We start from the raw sequence: 25,155 nt of genomic DNA on the forward strand, positions 1-25,155 counted from the left end.
ATACTCTTGGCATAATATATTCTGAATGCGAAGTGAATTCAAAGTCGACATAATCACTGGAAAACTTAAGTAAAGGTGGTAGTGATTGTGGTGGAGAGACACCGAGTCACGGAAGGGGGGGGGTGGTGTTGGGGTATGGGGGGGTGCTGAGGGTGGGATGAGGAAGGTGTTGAGGGAGGGAGAGAGGGGGACGTGATGAGGGAGGAAGAGGGGTGTTGGGGGTTGGAGTTAGGGATTGGTAGACCAGTGGACGGACAAAATCCCACCATAAAATATATCCCTTTGGACAAAACCTCATCAACTGAAATGTCTTCTTACAGTAGACACACTGGCATATATATAATACATGATGATTATTATACAACCTAACCCAACCTATCCTATCCTAACCCAACCTATCCTATCCTAGCCAATCCTAACCCAACCTATCCTATCCTATCCTAGCCAATCCTAACCCAACCTATCCTATCCTAAAATGGAGTGCCTAATCTTCAAGTGATCCAAGGTAGACTGTGTTAAGTTAAATAAAGTTGATACGCTACATTAAGACTGGCAGTGTAACATGATTTGCGAGATTAGATTGAGGTAGGACTGGTTAGGTTATAAACTAAGTTAGCTCCCCCCCCCCCCACATCCTTAAGCCAGAGTAACAACCTTCCCTCACACCTTCAGCATCGCCCGTGTGTGTGTGTGTGTGTGTGTGTGTGTGTGTGATACGCTCGCCCGGATACCACTCTCTCGCATATTGACCTCTAGTATTGACCTGTCCAATTTATTACGACCGCAATGACTCTCCCTACCCCCACCCCCTCCTCCCCCTTTACCCCCGCCATTACTTACACACACACACACGTCTAACCGATTCCACCCTCCTGTGACGACCTGTGGCCTGGTAGAACTTTGTATAGAAACACGTTGAGAATACTCCTCCCCTCCTCTACCTCCTCTCCCTCCCCTACACTCCCTCCCTCCTCTCCCCCCCTCCCCTCTCCTCCCTCCTCCCCACCTCCCTCTCCACCTCCCTCTCCCCTCCCCCACACCTCCTCCCCTCCTCCCTCTACACCCTCTCCCTCCCCCCCCTCCCCTACACCTCTCCTCCCCACACCCCTACACCTCCCCCACTCCCTCCCCTCCTCTCCCCACACCCTCCTCCCTCCCCCCTCCTCCCTCCCCCACCCTCCCCCACCTCTCCCCCCCACCTCCCTCCCCTCCCCTCACCTCCCCCTCACACCTCCTCCTCCCTCCCCCTACACCTCCCCACCTCCTCTCCCTCCCCCACCTCTCCCTCCCTCCCTCCCCCACACCCTCCCCCCTCCCCTCTACACCCCTCTCCCTCCCTCACTCTCCCCTCCTCCTCTCCTCCCCCACACCCTCCCCTCTCCCTCCCCACACCTCCCCCTCTCTCTCCCCTCCCCCACCTCCCCCACACCCCCTCCTCTCCCTCCCCCTCCCTCACCCTCCCCTCCCCCTCCCCCCTCCCCCCCCCTCCCTCCCTCTCACACCCCTCTCTCCTCCCCTACACCCCTCTCCCACCTCCCCTCCCCTCCCTCTCCCTCCCCTCCTCCCCCCCACTCCTCTCCCTCCTCCTCACCTCCTCTCCCCTCCCCCACCTCCTGCTCACCTCCTCTACCTCTCCCTCCGTCCTCTCCCTCCTCTCCTCCCCTTACCTCCCTCTACACTCCTCTCCCTCCGCTACACCTCTCTCTACACTCAAGTCCCTCGCCACCTCTTAGAGTCTCTTGACATCTTCACACGTGCTCCACAAAAACATTTTAGATCTTCCATTTAATATTTCAAACTCTACATTACGTCAAGATCTTGGTTGTCCTAATTTCTTATTCCAATACAAATCGTATCCATCCACAATTCTGAGGAACTCTGAACAAGGTACTGTACTATACTGTACTGTACTGTACTTAGTGCAGACCGTAGCAGCACCACACATCTGGCAAAACTTGTTACGTTCACGACACTGAGTAAGCAGAGACAATCTGAAGGCGGTGAAGGATCTGATTAACTGACTGACCGCCAGCCAGTAAGAGACAGTACCCGAGGCTATCCTGATACCCCGGCGTGGCCTCTGAGCCACTCCGTCGTCGCGACCCGCTAAACGAGCATATTTTTTTTTTGCGTGTGAGGTGGTAAGAAGCGCTCCTGACCAATAGAGTCACAGAGTTATACACCGTAGCTCACCACACACCTATAATCTGCCCTCCCCTAAAAATTCACATCAGGTGCAATTTGGCAACAATCAACGTCAATAAAGATTCATGCTTCCTGTGGCCGCCGACCAGCGGTAACGACGCCAACAGTCTTACTGACAACGACTCCTCTAGTTGACGGCACCAAAAGCAGTGATGGAGTCGGTCTTGCGAGTAATATCTCTTGGGAATTAACAAGACTAAGACGAGAACCACCATCACTAACACCAGGTGACACACAACTACTGCCACCTTCAGTCATCTCGCAGCTACTACAACACACACACGACAATTTACCAGTACTTGTTGTACACTTACACGTCTGTTCGGTATAAAGCCTTCACCAGTGGCTGCCTCCTGTAAGCACAAGTTTACATATAATGATGGTCTCTGCACCGTATGTGTGTTTCTCTTGAAGTTAAACACCAATATACTTACAAGTGCACACGTTTACTGTAGATAAGACGCAACGAAATTATGTACGCCAACTGTAAATATGTATCCAAGTGTATGTGTGTATCTGATGTATGAACAAGTGTCATCGCTGTGTGACCTTGAACAAACAAACCGGTCAAGGTCACCAGGGTAAAAGTGTATCTACTCTATCCTGAACACCCTCACTCTCCTACAAGGTGAAGCACACACAATAATCCTCTCCTCACCTGCACCAGTCCCTCCACCAAACACTCCCTCATCCCTCACTTCCACTCTCCGCAAACAAAAAAATTCAATTTGCAAGTTAATAATTAAATTCGGCATTTGCAATTGAATACTACAGGTGAATACAGAGCAATGGGCAATATTGTTTTATTTTAAATGCGATTAACCAACGGTCTGAAACTCCTGACTATTATTTTTTGTTCCGTCAGATTAATTATGAAATCGGATTATTTAGGCTGGTCCCACAACACCACTCACTGAAATGTGAAACTTTTGCTACACAGTCAGCGAGGTTCTCATGCGTGGCACTGTGCCTTGCCTGGGGGGAGGGTGCCACTTACTGAAAGATAACACTGGTGTGTGTGTGTGTGTGTGTGTGTGTGTGTGTGTGTGTGTGTGTGTGTATCAAATAATAATAATGGTTGCTCCTCGTGTTCGAGGCTGGCCGGCACTGAGGCCACTTAAGCGTGAAGTGGTTAAAGTGTAGATGGTGTCGCCAACACAACAGCCAAACCTTAAGTATACGAGCTGCATGACCCAGTGTTAAGGAATAATAAGATCGGACAACTCGCCAACTGCACTGGCTAAACATACCCCAGAACACCATCCACAAATCGATTAACACCCAGGTTCCTAATTACTGCTGGACACACTGTAAACGTTCTTCACCTCACCAGCCTCAACACTGGCCCTCAGTTTTTACCACAAATCTTTCTATCATAAAAACCAAAACAACTCTCACTCTTAAAATACTCACACACTTTTCCTGGTCTACTTAACACACCTATTACTCTACTAAATGTAACCTTCATATATTTGGTTAAATCAGGAACGTTAGAGCTTATGAGAGAGAGAGAGAGAGAGAGAGAGAGAGAGAGAGAGAGAGAGAGAGACTGACGGACGGGTTGTAGGCGATCATGTCCCAGTAAGCAGAGCTATTAAACTGTTCCGACCTGACCACTAAATGTACCGCCCCGGCCCACTCAAGGTATTCCACTCAACAACAACAAATTCGTAACTCCACAGTAAATATGCAAAGTACACGAGAGAGAGAGAGAGAGAGAGAGAGAGTTGGGTACGGGAATTCAGACAGGATCTAGACGCCGGGGTCAAGCAAGATGCGCTCTCTGTGTGTGTGAGAGAGACAGATGGGGGTGGGGATTAAGGGGGTCATTAGTTTTATATCCTGACAACTGATGCTAACACCCACCCACTCTCTCTCGCCCTACCTGCTGTCTGTGTCTCTCGTTACGCTACAGTCCTTGCTGTGTTACCAGTATCGGGTGTAAACAAACAATGGATCAGCTGTGTCGATGTAAACAGCCGCTGGCTTTACACCCTTAGAGGTTACCGTTAAGAAAACAATAGCTTCGTACCCTTGATGGTGACCCGAGTGTAAACAAAAACAAATAGCTGTCTACAGATAATTGCACAACTGTTGTTTCCACCGAAGCTGTCTACTACTGAGAGGTGACACACAGTGACCGTTGTGTAGGCGAGTAAAACACGCCAATCTCTTTCTACTGTTAATGACAATTACTGTATAACTGTTAGGATTCTATCCTTTGGGTGAAACGTTACATAAAAAACAAACGTTGCATTGTAAATAAAAGTTGTCTTTATACCACTTGAAGTTGAATGTTGTATAATGTAAGCGTGTGTTGTCTGAGAGCTGTTGTTTAGGCCAGTATAGACCAAGTATGTTCCAAACATCTGTGGCAGTGTAAACAGGTGGCAGGTTGTGGTGTGAGTGAGTGAGGTGGCAGGCAGCACGAGTGTAAGGTAAGGTAAGGTAAGGTAATGTAAGGTAAGGTAAGGTAAGGTACTCACGTGGGCCTTCGTCAACACCGCCACACACTCTCCACATACCTGAGAAGAGAAAACAAATGGTAAATTAGTAAATAAATCTCTCATCTGGTCACACACACACACACACACACACACACACACACACACACACACACACACACACACACACACACACACACGCGCGCGCGATATACATAAGAATCTAGTACAAAACCTGGGAGATAGAGAGGCAGGAGGCGGCGGTGGGAACGACGGACTGGGGCAACCAAAAATCCCGAGGTGGACAAATTATACTGCGAGGCGGGCGAGGGTGGAGAGTGGGCCGGGTAGGTAGGCACAAAGAGGTGAGATCACACAGATAAAGCTGATAGACGCAAGCTCGATCGTCCACACACACACACACACACACACACACACACACACACACAGTGGCACTTTACTTTCATACAGAAGCAAGTATTGTCAGGGAGCCCCGTCAAGTGGGGAAGGCAAATGGCCTCTGTGGCATCGTAAAGGCAGACAGGTGGAGTATATGGGGGGGAGGGGGGAACTTTGTTGTGTGGAGAGAGTCCCGGGTCGGCCAGCCAGGACACAGGAAGCTGCTGCAGGAACGATAAGCCCAGACCCCAGCCGCAGTCAGCTTTAAGCAACACCAACTAACAAATAAAGGCAAGCACATCCACACACACGTACGCACCATTACCACCAGCACCACTAACACCAGTCCACTACCACCAGACACCATCAGTAGCATTATTACCACCAGCACCACTAACACCAGGCACCACAACCACCAGCACCACTATCACCTCCAGCAGTAACTACCGGCTGCTGGCTTGTTTTTGCCCTACACAACACACTAATACCAACACCACCGCAAACAGACAGACGCTGCCACCACTATCAGCTACAGTACACCAGTAACTACCGCACATCTGCTTGTTTTCGACACCACTACCACCAGCACCACTATCACCAACACAACTGCTTAAGTGGTCCAAGTTGTCATCTCTCTCTCACACACAAACAAACAAATACATTAAACAAACTGTGATGGTATCAAAGAATTGTTAGGTGTGTGTCCGGCAGGTGTTAGGTGTGTGTCCGGCAGGTGTTAGGTGTGTGTCCGGCAGGTGTTAGGTGTGTGTCCGGCAGGTGTTAGGTGTGTGTCCGGCAGGTGTTAGGTGTGTGTCCGGCAGGTGTTAGGTGTGTGTCCGGCAGGTGAAGAGACGCGGAGGTGGTTGCTAACGCCGTCTGCCTCGTGTTACAACACAAAGATAGCTAATAAGTTTTAAAGACCTGTACGACAATATCCCAAACGCCACGTAACGTTAATAGCCTTATCCTAATCTAACACAACCTAACCTACCTATACTGAACCCCAACCTAATTAGCCTAATCCAGCCGACTTAACCTAAGCCATGCTCAACTAATTTATCAATTAGAGTGTACTGTTATCAGGTTCTTAAAATGACGTGTGAACTGGTGGAGACGTATCCGTGTTGTTATTCTGATGCGTAGTGGAGTGAGGGAGGGATGTGTGCAACTCCAGGAGAGAACAAGTTGTAGTAAGCTCAGCTAACACTACCACAACTTGGATCTCTCTCTCTCTCTCTCTCTCTCGCCAGCCATCATCACGAACTCCTTAACGCAACCATCCGTACTCTCACTGCTGGTCTCTTATTTTCTCACAGACTAGTGTCCACACACACACGCACACACACGAGACAAAGACAGACACACACCTGCATCCTTGCTACTACCGCCCCATAACCACTCCTCGGGCAGGATCACTCTCACACACACACACACACACACACACACACACACACACACACACACACACACACACACACACACACACACACACACACACCAGTAACATAGTAACAACACATAATCGTAGGGAACAATGGAGGCCAAGACCGAGGTAGAGGTTGAGGATAAAACAAACATCAACAGAGAGCAACAACAAGAGAGGTAGTGGGCGGGCGACAGGTCGAGCCAGACGCCCGGAGACCAGAGTGAGGAGGAGGAGGAGGAGGTGCTTAACACGCCCAGGCCTCCTACCTACAACAACACACACTGACGTAAACACCAATATGGACAGTGACGCGACAGTGAACTCAGTACATACAAGACAGAGGAATAGTAGAAGGCTTGGAGGGTCAAAAGCCTTCACCAACACACACTGACTGTAACACCATCACCAGGGATAGTTAGCAGCGTCCAGCCAACGACGTGAGCAGTAAAAAATAGTATTGAAAATATGAGAGGGAAAGGTAAAGAAAATGATGGGAAGGCAGGGTAAAGGCGGTCACAAACAGGACGGTCCACACACACACACACATCTATAGGTTAAACTGGAGGAGGATGAGAAGCAACAGGGGCCAGTAGACGCCTATGTCTCCAATTTTCAGTAATACACAATGCCGTCCACCATAACGGGGAAGAATATTTATGTCCCCGTTGAGGTAGTGACACCCAGCCAAGGAGAGTAAACACAGGGAGGAAGGGACAGTCGGCCGCCAGACGCCTGCAACTTTCTACAATGACGTCAACAACACCGAGCTGTCTGGTCATATTCCTATCGAGATAATGACTTTATAACGACAATGAATCAGTACAGTAGTGATTAAATGAAAACTGCGTGGGAAAAGAGGAATATGGAAAGGTGAGACAGGAGAAGATCAGCAGGGAGGGAGGGAGAGGAACAAGCACAAGAGAGGGAGATGGGGAGGGAGGGCCTGGCGCATATTGGCTGGGACAAGTTTTTACCCCGGCCTCGCCACCACACCTATTAATCCCCTGGTTACATCCCGCTCTACTGCCGCCCTCACTATTACTCCGGCAACTACTACACCTCTACACCCACCACTATACTACTACTACACCCAACCGCCTCACAACACATCACACAGCCAAAAGACACTGGCCCAGGTGCCTCATTGCGTCACACAGGTGAGTGGACCTACAGGTGTGATAGACAAGGTGCTGCGGCGCTCACTCTGACGTCTCCCCGGGGGACCCTTGTTAGTCCAGCCTGGGACAAGCACCTTTCATTGACCCTCACATTCCCGGTACACAAGTACAGTACAGTCGTGCACTGCCCAGTACACCTTTACTTGGGCCAGATGACAGAGAGCTTACGCAAGCTAATACTGCAGTACACAGAATAGTATACAGTATGGGTGATGATTTAGATTCGTGTCTTCAAAGATTGTTGGAAAACATTACTACACGTATAAATATAGATAACATAAGAGGTGTAAGACTTGTTTGGTTATCATAAAGGATACTTTACAGGTAACACTGGTGGATGTTTCACCAGCACGTGACCATTACAACTGTGGTGACACTGACCCACCATCAGCAGGTGCCACAGTCACCCATGATAGAGGCCTCTCACTAATTACTAGCGTTTTGGAGAAGTGCAAAATCAAGGATGAACAAGAACTGTTCACTAGCCCATTTGTGAAAAAAAAAATTAGGAGCACCACATTATCAGTGAGGTCAGGAAGGGCGGGCACTGTGCCTCAACGGGATAACTTACCAATAAACATGATATAAAAACTAACAGTACTAGAGGAATTATATACACTGTACACTTATAGAAAAACAACACGATAAAGTTGACAAGACAGGTGACCTCCACGTAACAAGGGTGATACTGCTGTCTCTGGGTTACCATCAGGTGTGACCAATAACGTGTAATTATGAGCAATATAGAGCACTAATACCTCACACCACCTACCATCACACACACACACACTCATCACCACATCACAGTCACACACCCATCACCACAGTCACACACTCATCACCACAGTCACACACTCATCACCACATCAATCACCACAGTCACACACTCATCACCACATCAATCACCGCAGTCACACACTCATCACCACATCAATCACCACAGTCACACACTCATCACCACATCAATCACCACAGTCACACACTCATCACCACATCACAGCTACTCACTCAAAAACTATCCTCTACAGCCAGAGCAAATACCGATGACTGGCAACACCCCAAGAGACGAGACACATGAGACCAGTATGCAGGACACAGACCGAGTCACGGAGATATGTTTAGTCTGGGCTATATGTCCGTGATAGAACTAGCGAAGCAGGGTACGTGACCGTGATAGAACTAGCGCAGTAGGGTACATGTCCGTGATCAAATTAGGACAAGGTAAGTACTATATGTAGGGCAGTGTATAGGGCGCATCAGGTGTCGGTTTAAACAGCAGGTATATATTTAGTTATGCGTGATGATGGTGGTGGTGGTGGTGGTGGTGGTGATGATGGTGGTGGTTGTGATGATGATGATGATGATGATGATGATGATGATGATGTACTTAAGATATATGTGTATGATGGTGACGAGTCATCATGACATACAGGTAGGTAAAGAGGCAGGTGTAAACGGGTCAGTAACTAACGAGTGAGAGAGAGATCGTGTGTGTGTGATTTTTTTCGTTCGCCGCATCACCATGACAACAGCAGTAGTAAGAGCAATCACCACCACCACCAACAATAATCACCATCACCGCCAGCAGTAGCACCAGCAGGCAGGGTAGCTGTGTCCTGCCTTGTAATAGTAGGAGAGTTTTTTGCCTCGTCAGGAAACACTTGGGTCGTGAGAAGTGTCCCCGGGTCCCCTCACCACCACTACCCCTCCCTCCCTCCCCTCGCTGCCCCTATCCACAGCTCCTCATGTGGCTTTACCTACCTTGAGCCGCTCTCTCCCCGCCCTTTACCTTCACTCCCTCCGGCCCTGCCCTCCATATCAACCCCCCTCCCCCTCTCAGATGACAACCGCGATAAACGCATTGCTACAGTAACGCTTGTGGAGACTCTGTTACGCCGGGAGAGAGGGAGGAATATACTAAGCCAGCCACACACACACACACAAACACACACCTGCTATTGACTGGACTACAGTATACTCTACAGTCAGCCGTAAAAGTTTACGACTTCCAGTTATATGGATTATATAATACAGCCGACCACCTGGCTATTTACTTCCTACCCCCAATTCAAATAATAAATCCCAGTGACGCGGAGACAGACGACAATCAGACAGACAGATGCTCACATCACTGCCAAACCTGGAGGACTCGCCCAGCCAGGCAAAATAAGCAGGCATAAAACCTCTCCCTTGACACACACACACACACACAGAACAGCTCGGGCATCACAGCAACAGAGGATGTGGGTCTGGGGGTAAATCATATGTACACACGCACACGGTAGAGACACACAAGAGGAAACGAATACACAACGCTCTTCCCCGCCTCCCCCACCCCAAAACATGTACGGGCGGGAAGTGAAAACCAGTAGACTCCACACACGACAGAAAAAATACTAAGGTGTGTGTGTGTGTGTGTGTGTGTGTGTGTGTGTGTGTGTGTGTGTGTGTGGCAGATGTACGAATCTTGGAGGCCACAGAAGTAGGGGTCCAGGGAGGTATAGTAAGGCAAGGGAGGTAAGAGGTAAGAGAAGAAGGCCAAAGAGGTAAGATGAGATTGAAGGTTGTATGGCTGTCACCCCCCACACCATCACTCTGGGCCACGTCAACCACATAAACCCAGGGACTAAACATATGGTGGAGGTTTTGCACAGTGTATCCAAGCTACTCCCACACGCCCTCTACAATCCCTGTTTAGTTACCGCAGAAAAAGGAACAAGAGGGTACTTTTACGATTCCCCATCACAAAGGTACAAACGCGGCCTTAAACCCCCAGAGCGGTCCACGGGTTGAGTGTGTGTGTGTGTGTGTGTGTGTGTGTGTGTGTGTGTGTGTGTGTGTGTGTGTGTGGAGACTCGCTTACTGATCACGTGTGGCATTCCGCTTAACCCCCTACACGTGTCTGTCCTGGTGTCCTCATTGTCGCTCTTTTTTCAAGTTTTAATTCCCTTTTTTTTCAGTCTTATTAGGCCGAGGAAAAAAGGCTCTATGACACAAGGGACTCGTCTTTACAGTGAAGAATCCAGTGTAGGTGTTGTTTATACATTCATTTAACTTTTATTAATGAAACCCTTAAGCCACACACCTGTCTCTTATTCATCAATGGCGTGCGAGCTTGAAAGATTTGTTTTTTTTTAATAAAGAATCAGAATGTGAAACCTGACCGCACGGCCTCCACAAGACCCCCTCCTCCCCCGCCCCGCCCCTTCCCACCTCACACGCGCCAGTCACCCATCTGTAAACCTACTCAGGCCTTTTAAAATAATTACAGAGAGGGAGGAGGGACTGGGAGGCTGAGCGGCATCTCTGACATGTGATAAAATACAACTTGTTACACTGGCCTGGAATATATTATTAATTTGGGGTCTTTATGGACATCATCATCACCACAACAACAGCAACAACAGCAACAATAACAACACACACACACACACACACACACACACACACACACACACACACACACACACTCCAACAAGTTACAGCCTCAGACACACATAGCATCCATGTGGGGGCGGGTGAGAGAGCGCCTCTAGAGCCACATATAAGGACAGGTGTGTGAAGGCAGTGAGTCATAACACTGCAGGTATGGGTGGTGTAGTGAGGGGTTGTCAGGCCACAGCTTACATCTCAGAAACTCCAGTCTGACCGGACATTAGCCGAGGGCAAAAGTATAGGGTAACTCTGCGGTTGACCAAGGATGGTAAATCAGCCTAGCTCCCCTCCCATGTGACATGTGGCCCCAACAAAACATGTAAGAAGGCACCAGCTGACCCTCTTCCGATATACAATAACCTACTCTCTGAACAAAGGCCGGACCTGACCTCACAATTAGCCAGGTCACTTGTAACCCTTGGAGCCCAACTCAAGGCCTCTCGTGTTACACGGCCCCACCTGACGACTTCTCCTTACATCTCAGAAACTCCAGTCTGACACGACGTTTGGGAAGTCAAGTGTAGGGGAACTCTCACGGTTGCTCTCCCAATATACACATGGCCCCACCTGATGACTTTCCCAGATAGTTCTGAAAAAGTCCAGGCCTGACCGCACATTTGCGGGGTCAAAATGTAAGGAGACCCTTCGCCGCCACCCCAGGCCAGCTGAACCTGACGGCTCGCTTCCCAATATATAGGACGTCCTGGTCCTCCCTCCAGGATTCGCAGAGAAGTAGTTGTCTTGTAACAAGGTGGCCAGCTACGACACCACCAGGCCTGCTCGAGCCGAAGTCAGAGGCCGGAGGCAAGTCGCCTCCGGTCAGGACCGAGACCTCCCGACACCAGTGTTCCAGCTCAGCAGTCTCCCTGCTAGGCCTCCCCTAGGTCACGTGAGTGTTTGTCAGAGCTTTCCATGGGATGAGTTACCTACGTGGGAAGTGTATTCATTTCATGTTCGTGTCCGAGAATCAGAGTGTCTAGTAACGTAATATGATGTCCTAGTAACGTAAATATAATGTCCTAGTAACTTCAATAGAAGGTGTTATTAATGGGTCCATGTCATGTCGTTAATTAATAAAGAGTTGTAACGAAGCAGTGTTTGAGAAGTCGCCCTTAAGACGTAATAGAAGTGTATTGACGTATAAGATACGATAAGTGTACTGACAGTGTAAATAACTATCACGGCCACGCTACCAAAGTCTTCCTCTCTTTTACTCTCTTACTAAATATTCTTCTTATATATATATTAATCATCTTGTGTAAATTTTTGTAGCATTACAATGGTGGCAGCGCCTTAACGTAATACTCACGCCTCTTAACTTTAGTGTTCAGTACAGTGATAGTTAGAATCTTTTGAAGTAATCTCGTAACTATCTTGACGAAGCAGGCAGTACAAGGGTGGTTGCATTCGTAACATTATATTGGTGGCATTCACGCTTCCCTCGTCCCTTGTTATTGGTAACAGTGTACTTAACGTAAACCCATGCCCTCCCTCATTTTAGCCATAACACCTGACTCGTTGTTTGAGTATTGTTCGAAAGTGCGTGATAAGGAGTTCATGCAAGATATAGTTACATTATATAGGTGACAGCGAACTATATGTAATTCACGCTCTCCTTGTCTCTTGTTATAGGTGACAGCGAACTATATATGTAATTCACGCCTCCCTCGCTTAGTTATTATAATGGTAGCAGCGAACTTAACGTAAACTCACGCCTTCCCTCGGTTAGCCATAACACCTGGCTCGTTTCATCCTTCATTTGTTTCAGTCTAAGTTTGTCTACAATTGTGTAATAAGTAATTCCCGTGTCGTAGCGTGAAAAGTGGCCTAGTGTGTCACCGTTACAGCTCAAGTAAATGTCTCTCGTCGTGGTATGCGCGAATTTTTTTTTGTTTAGAAATATGTTCAGTGCTTAACGTAATTTCTCAGTGTTCCCCGCGTTCTGTGAAATTCTCAGTATCCCAAGTGCTTTTTAATTGTCGGTCAGTGTTAAATGTACCCATTGTGTTTTAGCGATAGAAGCGGTGTCTGTACTAACTGTTATAACTTAACATGTCTTTTAACCTACATCCTCCTCCCTGTCCTAACCCTCACCTCACCCTCCGTACCCATCCGTTCCCGCCTCCTCCACCCTGCCCTGCCCTGCCCTGCCCCGCTCCGCCCCGCTGCGCTCCGCTCCGCCCCGCCCCGCCCCGCCCCGCGCCCCGTCCCGGGTACGCCTTCCCTAGGTCACGCGCGCATCATGGCCGAATGTTTCCCGCCCCGCCCGCCCGGGTGACCACCAATGTTTTGTCCTGTGAGTTATGCTTCGAAATTGGTGGTTAGTGTTACTTAACATTGCGATAATTACAGAGCTTCACTCAGTGTGTTTTTATGCTAGTATGATTTGTAATGTACTCTTTGACGCGTAGTGATAAATAATATTCAATGTAGTGAGCAGAGCTTCACTCCCCGACCCAGCCTAATGAGAAAATTGTCGTGACGGAAATAATAGTTACCAAACATTGACGTAACTTATAAAGTAAATATCTGTTTTTTTTTGCGAATGCACTTCCAACTAATCCATCATCCCTTTAGGATTGTTTCTGTCAAATGTCACACACAGTACCGCCCCATGGCTAGCCGGAATCCGTCCACAGCACATATAAGAAGAGAAGTAGCAGCGTGAGGAATGCAGCGTGAGGAATGCAGCACCACACCCGCCACGCACCACCCCCACTTCTTTCAAGTCCTACCTGGTCTAGGATTAAGAAGAGTTTATATTTTTCTACTAGGAAGTTAAGGAGTGTGGAATGAAGTGCCACACAACGAACCCTGGTGAGCCCAGCCAGGGAGGGATTCACCACTGTGGAAGGTGTAAGACAGGACGGTCTTTGGTCTCGCCGACACTCACGTACGGAGGGCGAGGCCTGGTCCGCGGAACCTGCCTTACGAGTTATCTAATGAGACGACAGCCCAAACAGTGGACCGGCTTCATCCCAGCCGGAGAGGGCCGACGGCAGATGAACAGAAAATCGTCTGGAATATGTTGAAAATGATGATGTTGCAGAGAAGAAATGCAGATGAAGCAGAAAAATTCATCTGGAATATGACGGAAAACGAAGATGTATAAAGAAACGCAGACGAGCAGAAAAATCGTCTGGAATATGAAAAGGCTCTAAACGTAGAGGAAGAACAGGTGAACAGAAAAATCATCTGGAATAGGATAGAAACCAGGAGGAAGTGAGAAGAAGTCAGATGTGGTGACACGACCTACAAAGTGCGGTATTGAAGAAAGAAAAACGTGCTATGTGAAGACAGAAGAGACGCTGTGCTGACATCAGAAGAAAGTCGACGATGACAAGGTGGATAATCAAAAGGACCAATCGACTACCGTTGTTGTGCTGCCAGCATTCCTTATTTTCAGATACCAGCTGGATGGAGGACTTGAGCCATGCTGAACCCAACAAATGTACTGATGTTGTTGATGTTGCTGATGTGTAATAAAAAGATATAACACCCTAACATGTGAAGTAGGAGCATTTTGTATTTTGTATTTAATTCTCTGATTTTTGTTAACATGTACTACAAAGAATGTTTTTTTAAAAAAGATTAGTCACTTTTTCTATGAGTTCATTTGATCAATGTTTTGTATTACCAAACACAATGTTGTAGCCATTTACTGACTGAGATGAATTATTATTTTGACACGGCCTGGTTAGGCAATGTAACACCTGTTTTTGTTTGTAGAATGTGATTTGCAAGTTTGCCTCGGACACTATGCTAGATATGAAGGATCTTTAGATCACTCTATGTTCACTTACTGTGTATGTATTTTATTTTTTTCTCCTGTCATAGAAGCTTTAATCTTGGCGGGAGGTATAGTAAGCTTTGTCAGATCAAACTATGCCAGTAGAAAAACATACATCTCTAGGGTTATAATTTGTAAAATGTAAGGATGCATTATCGCCTCAGGGACTATATTAGATACTGCACATGATGTTACTGTCTACTTTAAATGTGTCATCAGTTCTCTGAGCATGTAAGCTTTGGTCTTGGCGGGAGGTGTAGTGAGGGGTTGTCAGGCCACAGCTTACATCTCAGAAACTCCAGTCTGACCGGACATTAGCCGAGGGCAAAAGTATAGGGTAACTCTGCGGTTGACCAAGGATGGTAAATCAGCCTAGCTCCCCTCCCATGTGACATGTGGCCCCAACAAAACATGTAAGAAGGCACCAGCTGACCCTCTTCCGATATACAATAACCTACTCTCTGAACAAAGGCCGGACCTGACCTCACAATTAGCCAGGTCACTTGTAACCCTTGGAGCCCAACTCAAGGCCTCTCGTGTTACACGGCCCCACCTGACGACTTCTCCTTACATCTCAGAAACTCCAGTCTGACACGACGTTTGGGAAGTCAAGTGTAGGGGAACTCTCACGGTTGCTCTCCCAATATACACATGGCCCCACCTGATGACTTTCCCAGATAGTTCTGAAAAAGTCCAGGCCTGACCGCACATTTGCGGGGTCAAAATGTAAGGAGACCCTTCGCCGCCCCCCAGGCCAGCTGAACCTGACGGCTCGCTTCCCAATATATAGGACGTCCTGGTCCTCCCTCGCGGATTCGCAGAGAAGTAGTTGTCTTGTAACAAGGTGGCCAGCTACGACACCACTAGTGCTGCTCCAGCGAAGTCAGGGCCGGAGGCAAGCCGCCTCCGGTCAGGACCGAGACTTCCCTCCGGTGTCCCAGCTAAGCAGGCGCCCGCCCGACACCAGTGGTCCCGCTAAGCAGTCTCCCTGCTAGGCCTCCCCTAGGTCACGTGAGTGTTTGTCAGAGCTTTCCGTGGGATGAGTTACTTACGTGGGAAGTGTATTCATTTCATGTTCGTGTCCGAGAATCAGAGTGTCTAGTAACGTAATATGATGTCCTAGTAACGTAAACATAATGTCCTAGTAACTTCAATAGAAGGTGTTATTAATGTGTCCATGTCATGTCGTTAATTAATAAAGAGTTGTAACGAAGCAGTGTTTGAGAAGTCGCCCTTAAGACGTAATAGAAGTGTATTGACGTATAAGATACGATAAGTGTACTGACAGTGTAAATAACTATCACGGCCACGCTACCAAAGTCTTCCTCTCTTTATACTCTTATACTATCAATATTCTACCTATATGTAATCTTCTTCTTGTGAGTTTTGTCTCATTACAGTGGTGTCGGGTCAGGCTCAGCAGCATCCTGGACGATCGACTCACTTGTTCCACGTCACAAACAACTATGGATGACAGAACTATAAAAATACCTCACTGCCATAACGGGTGCAGTGCCTTTAGATACGAGTAACCTAATCAACTCTGGTCCCAATAATTATATAGCTATAGATTTAAATATAAAACACAGCAACTTGACTATAGTACCGTGGTAGTATACGAGAGCGAGAGAGAGAGAGAGAGAGAGAGAGAGAGAGAGAGAGAGAGAGAGAGAGAGAGCAGTGGGTCGTGTAGAGTGGCTCAAGAGATACACTTAAGAGACCAGCTGGACCCCACAACGCAGGGGTCAATGATCCTACAGCGGCGATAAACAGATAAAACAAACCACCAACTGCATCAACCTCTGTCAACAACCTCGCCATAACGTCAACAACAATAACCTCGTCATGTCAACAACCTCGTCATAACGTCAACAACAATAACCTCGTCATGTCAACAACCTCGTCATAACGTCAACAACAATAACCTCGTCATGTCAACAACCTCGTCATAACGTCAACAACAACAACCACAACAACGACCTCGTCATAACATCAACAACAACAAGCACCTCGTCATGTCAACAACCTCGCCATAACGTCAACAACAACAAACACAACAACAACCTCGTCATAATATCAACAACAACAAGCACCTCGTCATGTCAACAACCTCGCCATAACGTCAACAACAACAAACACCTCGTCATGTCAACAACCTCGCCATAACGTCAACAACAACAATAACCTCGTCATGTCAACAACCTCGCCATAACGTCAACAACAACAACCTCGTCATAATGCCAACAGCAACAACCACTACCACCACAGATGAACCACAGTCATTCGAGTTATTGAACGAGCGACCGACACACAACACCTGGTGAGGAGAGTTCATCACAGCAGCTGATTCACACAGTTATAATAAAAGCCAGGTGGGGTGGGGGGGAGTGTAAACAGCAGCTGACGTAATAAACCAGGGAGGTAAACAATAGCTGTCCGACACAATGATAAAAAAATACATTAAGGTGAGAGTAAACAACAATCAAACAATATAATTAAAGTAGGAGTAAACAAAAGGGTAATCAAAGGCAAACAACTAAGATGGAAGTAAACAAACAGAGAGAGACTGTCATTCAATACACTGGTGGAGGGAAAACACAGAAGACAATAGCCAGGCATCACTGAGGGAGGGAGGGAGGGAGGGAGAGGCAAACGGAAAATCACAGCTCGAACCCAAATTTTCGCACCATGCCCCCCACCCTCTGCAGGCGGTGGTAGGGGGCGGGAAGCAGCGAGTCAACACACACACACACACACACACACACACACACACACACAAGCGCCGCGCCAACCAACTTTTCCAATCAATGCAAAATGCAACGAGGTCACGTGCACACGGGCGGCAGCGACTGTGCTTGCAATGTGTGGGTGCTTGATTGAAGTTGACCGCTGTCCTCACTACCCGGGGAGGCCTAGGAATAATGCAGTAGCACTCTGGGAGGTCAATACTGATTTTGTTGTTGTCTAGAAGCAAAAGCACTTGCGAGGCAGGTTTGGCAAAATCCACGCCTATGTGGGTAAAGCGTGTGCTGATTGGAGCTTGTCGTCCTTAGGCGTCTCCCAATTGTCTCCCACGTGCTGTACCACCTAACCTAACCTAACCTAACCTAATTTACACCTCCCCTCACCCGCCTCCTCGCTGAACAAAACACAACTGCCCGAAACATTACTTTAAATCAGCCCAAACATCACCCACCAGCTGCTGTTACAGTGGACCAACACAACGCCAGGCCCGCCAAACAGCGATCCACCGGGGGAGAGGTGTCGTCGCCTTGAACACAACCACAGGCAGCAAAAAAAAAAAATAAAAAATCAGGAAACAGAAACAAGCAGAGGCAGGCAGGCAGGCAAGCGGCAACTTTTATATTGAGCGGCGAGGGAGGGAGGGGGGAGGGGGGGAGGCGAAAATAAACACCCCTACCCACGACAACTAGCTGTCCCTCCCCCCTCTCTGCTCCCCACCGCATTCATGACCAGAGTCTACCACAGCCGCCGCACAGTCTACCACACCCGCCACACACACACACACACACACACACACACTATCACTCCCGCCACACACACACACACACTCCCGCCACACAGACACACACTATCACTCCCGACACACACACACACACACAGACACACACTATCACTCCCGACACACACACACACCTGTGAGGGAACTAGTACTCCACGTGATGCCCCTCATAACGCCATCTGTGAGGGAGTTACTACACTCCGTGTCTGCTGTTCAACACCTCAGCTCACATGATCTACGTGTGTAAACATTAATCTGTATGTTCACTGTATGTTCCTTCATCTTTCTCTAATGAAGGCTTTTGTTAAACAACCAATGTATGTAATAAGTCATTTATGTCCAATGTATATTTTCAGCCTTCGGGCTGCAAACTTTTTCAATAAACCGTTTATTATTATTATTATTATTACACTGCACACAGAGCTATTTTAAATTGTCATCATCACTATTTGCATCCCCAAGTTGGCTGACGTCCATGCCTGTGCTACCCACCTTAACTGGAGGGTGATGAAGGTGTACCCAGTATACCTATGTTATTGAGGTATAACATAAGACACTATACCCAGGGTAATGGTACACTGAAAACAAGGTATATCATCGCCTAAGGTAGCGTTAGGGTGTTTCATCATCAGGTGAAATAAACTGGGGTGCCCAATCTTCAGGTGATCCACTAGGTGGCCTTGTGAGCCACCAGGTATTGTACACATGTTTACGGAGGACTACACGCACTGGTGCTGGCTGTAGTAGGCGAGCCCGGCCACTCACCCCGCCCACCAACGCACAGTCGCCCTTGTCTACACTTGCTATTCCCTCTCCCCTTCAACCCTTACCGTGACGGCTTCCTTCCCATATTGTTGTTATTGTCGCGGCTTCTTTTCCATTAATCCTTATTGTTGTGGTTTTTCTCACCGACCTTTCATGTGGCACCTTCCTCTCCCATCAATTCCTGGAGTGTGTTGTTCTCACCACCAATCATCATCCCAGCTGGACCCTGGCCGCCATACAACACCCTCCTGCTGGTGTAGTCACTACCAGGAGTGGTTGGTAAAACCGAAGCACCAGCGGCAGTGACTCGCGTGGGCGGCAGCAAGCGGTGCCACAAAGAGCGCCGGGTGAAGCGAGTTTCAGGACTGGCAGTACAAATAACAGCAGCAAAGAAGCATTTAAATGCAAGATAAGTGACCACCACAAAGCAGAAGCATCGGCAGTAGATGCATAGAGGAGTGTGGTGGGGGCGTGGGAGTCGTGACCAGCAGCAGGGGGAGCGTGAGTGGGCAGTGCCACCACCGCCACAGTCACCGCTGGTGGTGGCGCCTGCAGCATCAACTCCCGTGGGAACTAGGCGGGCAGATCAATGCAGAGTTGAGTGTGGTGATGCCCGCAGGCACCACCTTACTTACGCCGCCACGCAATGCATGAATCTATCACTAGGACACCACCACCCTCACCCAACTCACGGTACATGTCGGTACCTCCCCGTCTACCTGACACACGGTACCCCCACTCCCCACCCCATGTGATACACGCCCCTCCCCACCCCCCACACACAGCACCTAACTAAAACTTAACCTGGCTTAACCTAACCTACCCTTGCCGGCTAAAGGGACCTTAAAAAGTAAGCTGATGGGATTACGTTCTCTTGTGTTAGTTTGGTGTCGGGGACTTTGCCAGGAGGGAAATTGTCAAATAAGTTTTTACTCCAGCGGGATTTTCTTTGTGAACCGAGGAGGGAGGGAGGGAGGGAGAGCGGGAGTCAAGGTTAACACAACTATGTCATCCAGCTGGATACTGGGCACAGTCTCAAGCTCACACAGGCCGAGCCGAGCTGGATATATGATTAAAAGGAGAGACCAGCAAGACGGACACACAGACCTGTACCTCCGCCACACTACCACTGTGTGTTAGTGATGACCGGCAGAATAAAGATCCGCTGTTGTCACGTCCAGGTAAAGTAGGTAACCTCCTAATTTGTGTTGAAGGTTCGCGCTCGGCTTTTTATCCCAAGCCGTCACTAATTTAGATAAGGTCAAGTCCTTGAGGTGCGGCCATGTTCAGTCAGGTGGTAAATGAATATACTGTACAAGCTAACCAAGTCCTGCCCCCCCCCCCGCCCCAATCCCTCGCCTACGTCAGTTAATTACTAACGTATTCCTAAAACTGCCGACTAACATGTGCAAATTTAATGTCCAACTATGTGGGCTTGTGAGCGCGCGTTAATTAGACAGTTTCAGGCCCGCCCAAACAAATTAATGCCTTTCTAAACTTCAATACAGCTGTTAAAAAACCGCCAACTGGTCTCAAATATCCAGACATAAAGGGAGAGAGATGTGTATACCATTAGCCTCAACCTGTATGTGATACCTGACCCCAGCACCACCTGGATGACGCCGCCGTGAGCCTGACTAAATGTTTCTGACTGGAGACTGTGAGAGGGTGGGGTTAGGTTAGGTCCTAACCACCCCGACCCAAACCATACGATCCACATTCCTCTGGCTCACAAGATAACACCGTGATCGTATAGTATTGTAACGACCGTAACTAGCGCCGCTCTCTTGGTTGTGATGAAAAATTAAACAGGGACTCAGTTGGGCACAAGCTTCCCCGCCAGCCAGATCCCCTCGACCCCGTCCGCTGGGAGCACCGATACATTACACACCCAGGGACCGTAGAGTGATAATCCGTAGGAGGTGCAATATTGACGAGGGAGGCCTGCCCACGGTAAGGCGACACTCCGCCCACCAGGGACACACGCCAGAAAAACGCTAAATCCTCTCGCGTATACAAACACGACCTGCGCTGATTGGTTCTTTGTCCACCGTGACGTCAGCTATAAGTCCCTTTACTCAATTTGGTTCAATGTGAACTACGCTGGATTTTGGTTAGGTTAGGTTAGGTTAGTGTATCAGACATAGACAGGGAGTAGTGTAGAAGTCATCAGCAGACACTGTGCTAAACAAAGACTGATCACTAAACACTTTACCCGTAGCTGCAACACTGTCATGGATGACTAAACCAATTAAAGTAGTGTATGTCCTTGTCCGAGTACACGCTGGCGTCATGGCTGACAAGGACAAATCAGCACACATGTTACCCGAATACGCGTGGATCCTGCCCCGTCACCGGCGGGAGACTCCAGTAGTGGGCGAGGGCGACCTCCTCGGCCCGGAACTGTGGTGGAAAACCCAGAGTCGAGGCCGCCAATCACGGGTCTTCCCTCCCACTCACACCCTGACGCACCACCTCCTCACACCCCAACACTTATCATTACAAGGCAGCTGTAATTCCACGACGAGAAACGTGTATAGACGATGGTACAACTGGTGCCACAATCTAAACTGGGCACCTCACCTCACCTCACCTCACCTGTCCCTACAATACAGACCCGTCGATCAAAGTGGCCTCATCTTCATCTCCGGAGAAATGAAGTAAAAAATTTTACTTGGTCCCAAGAAATGTATCTCTTTATGTTTAATAATTATTATAAATAAATCATCCTTCTATTTAAAATATATAAGTAAATCGAGCAATGATTCACGAGAGGTCAGGGTCCGGGAGAGAGAGAGACACTTGGCTCACGGTAACCTCGTAAAACACAGCCTGAATTTATTGAAGAAGTCAATATGCAAAGAACCACATAATTTACCATTAAGCAAAAACTCATCACCAAGTTTATAAAGTGGACAAAATCCCACCAGGTCGCTGGTCTTAGTCTTCACCAAGCTAGAGGGCGGAGGGGTTCAACAGGTGTAGCCAGGGTCCGTGAGGTCCATGGGGACACGGGTTCACTTGACCTGGTGAGGGCTCTTATGTCCCCTGGGTGAGAAGGGCCCCGCCAGGCCTGAGTAGATGGGGGCCCTGAAGGACCTGGGGAGAGACAGGGAACACACGGGAGGATGTATAACTTACACCCAGTAAGCGTAGTGCTGAAACCTTCACTCTTGTGGTATTACGCTGACTCACCCCCACACACATCTACCTTACAATACAAACGACACAAACACAACCACGTGACCAGACGGCACAGATTGTTATCAAGAAAGGACGTCCGTCACGACACACAAGACCAACACACACTAATGAACCGCCACAACACCACTCGTTATCACCCACCTACTGTCATCAAGCTGTGACCTACGTCTTACGTGCTAGTGGCGGGGGTGAGGAGGACATCCACAAGGAGGAAGAATGCAGCGGAGGCAGGAGGTCAGTGAGTGCTACTGTAGGATGGGCTGGGTGAAAGGAATAAAAAAATGATGAGTCAGCCAGGGATGTATGAGGTGCGGGGTAAATGTAAGAAGGGGTGGGAGGTGGGAGGGGGGACTGTGGGAGGGTGGGAGTGTGGGAGGGTGACTGTGGGAGAGGCGGCAGTGGGGGATTTTAATTGTGAGAAAGTTGAAGACAGGGAAGTTGGAGATTTCACGGAGGGACAGGGAGAGTGATGGGAGACACGGAGGGACAGGGAGAGGTGATGGGAGACACGGAGGGGACAGGGAGGTGATGGGAGACACGGAGGGACAGGGAGAGGGTGATGGGAGACACGGAGGGACAGGGAGGGTGATGGGACGGAGGGACAGGGAGGGTGAGGGAGACACGGAGGGACAGGGGAGGTGATGGGAGACACGGAGGGACAGGGAGAGGGTGAGGGGAGACACGGAGGGACAGGGGAGAGTGATGGGGAGACACGGAGGGACAGGGAGAGGTGATGGGAGACACGGAGGGACAGGGAGAGGTGATGGGAGACACGGAGGGACAGGGAGAGGTGATGGAGGAGGGACAGGGAGGTGATGGGAGACACGGAGGACAGGGAGAGGTGAGGGGGAGGGACAGGAGGGACAGGGAGAGGTGATGGGAGACACGGAGGGACAGGGAGAGGTGATGGGAGACACGGAGGGACAGGGAGGTGATGGGAGACACGGAGGGACAGGGAGAGGTGGGGAGACACGGAGGGACAGGGGAGAGGTGATGGGAGACACGGAGGGACAGGGGAGAGGTGAGGGGGAGGACGGAGGGACAGGGAGAGGTGAGGGGAGACACGTGAGGAGGATGACAGGAATTTATGTAAGAGGGTTGGGGAAAATAATGGAGGGTTTGTGGGGTTTCAGTGGGGAAGGGGGAGGTAAGGGGTGGGGGAAGGGATGAAAGAGGCAGATAATGTGTGTGTGTGTGTGAGCGAGAGAGGAGGAAGGAGAGGGAATGTGGGAGGGACAAGGGGTGTCTGGCAGGTTGAGTCAGATTGGGGGTAACAGAAGGGCAGGGAATGTGTTGGGGAGGACAGAGGAGAAGGATGAGGTGGGGTAGGCGGCACAGCAGGAGTCAGTCAGGGAATTTACATGCAGGACACAGGGCCAGGGGGCTGCAGAGATGGAATGAGGGCGAGCGGGGACAAACATGGGGTGAGGAGGGGTGGTGGTGGTTGGGGGGGGGGGGGTGAGGATAATGACAGGCGAAGTGCATGCAGGCCACCCACCACCAGCGGTCATCGTCAGCCAGGCGGCCTGGAGGCACGACCCCTCCCCCCCCACCTCATCACTATCCCTTAGGCCAGCCGTGCCACCACCAGCACCAGTGGACCCGTCCGTCCGTCCACCGCGTGCAAGACAAGAGGACAGGGGGGGAGGGATCAATACCACGCCGCCACCTACGCCTCACACCCTCACCATTCACCTCACCTGCCTCCCCTACCCTCTCATCCTTTCCTTCCTGTGTACATGTCTCGTCACCCCATCTCCCCACCATTCCCTTCTCGCAGACAGTCATGTTTTCCCTCTTACTAAAACCTTTCCAACTCCCGTCTTCCCTTCCCTCACCTGCCTGCTCCTCCTCTTCCCTCACCTGCTGTCCACCTGTCACCTCCTCCTCCTGTGTCACCTCCTCTCCTCCCCCCTCACCCGTCTGTCACCTCCTCCCTTCCCTCACCTCACCCTCACAGTCTGTCACCTGTCCCTCCCAACCTCCTCCTCCTCCCCTCACTCCTGCTCCGCATTCCTCCTCCCTCACCTCCGCAAATATCTCTCCCGTCATCCCTCTCCCTCACCTGCCGATTCCCCCTCACCTACCCCCTCACCTCCTCACCTGCCGATTCCCCTCCCTGCCAACCTGCCGATTCCTCCTCCTCACCTGCCGACCTGCCACCTTCCCCTCAACCGACCAAATTCCTCCTCCCTCACCCTGCCGACACCCACCTGCCCCTCCTCACCTACTGCCTCAGCTTCACAAGCAGCTTACCTACACACCTGCTCACTTCACCTTACACCTGCCTTGGTCACCTCCTTATCTTGGACACACACACCTATCCACATAATACAGGTGTCACATTACCATCGTCCAGACGTCTCGGCCCATCCCTCACCTCCCACACACAACGTGAACTTGGAGAGAGGATCATTATACATCTGTCGACGCTCAAGTGTGTGTGTGTGTGTGTGTGTGTGTGTGTGTGTGTGTGTGTGTGTGTGTGTGTGTGTGTGTGTGTGTGTAGTGTGTGTGTGTGTGTGTGTAGTGTGTGTGTAAAGAGTGTGTGTGTGTGTGTGTGTGTGTGTGTGTGTAAGAGGTGTGTGTGTGTGTGTGTATGTGTGTGTGTGTGTGTGGTGAGTAGGTGTGTGTGTGGTGTGTGTGTGTGGCCATGTGTGTGTGTGTATTACAGTGTGTGTGTAATAAATAGGTTATGTATTCATGTCTGTATAAGAACGTGTATGAGTGAACGATACGCTGTACATACACACACACACTACGTACATGTTAAGAAATACAGTAAA

General features: G+C 49.4%; 1 protein-coding gene across 4 annotated transcripts in view; it reads right to left on the reverse strand.

Annotated features, from left to right (window-relative positions):
• LOC121856616 overlaps window positions 1–25,155 on the reverse strand; it is a 117,925-nt gene that overhangs the window by 16,952 nt on the left and 75,818 nt on the right. For 3 of the 4 annotated variants that reach the window (XM_042352267.1, XM_042352268.1, XM_042352266.1), the window contains exon 7: window positions 4,692–4,730. The exons of the other annotated variant lie outside the window; for it this stretch is intronic. In XM_042352267.1, the coding sequence (XP_042208201.1) occupies window positions 4,692–4,730 (39 nt within the window). The remainder of the gene's footprint in view (window positions 1–4,691; window positions 4,731–25,155) is intronic. 4 annotated transcript variants of the gene reach the window in all.

Source organism: Homarus americanus, unplaced genomic scaffold (assembly GCF_018991925.1).
Source record: "Homarus americanus isolate GMGI-L3 unplaced genomic scaffold, GMGI_Hamer_2.0 scaffold26591, whole genome shotgun sequence".
NCBI classification, from domain to species: domain Eukaryota; kingdom Metazoa; phylum Arthropoda; class Malacostraca; order Decapoda; family Nephropidae; genus Homarus; species Homarus americanus.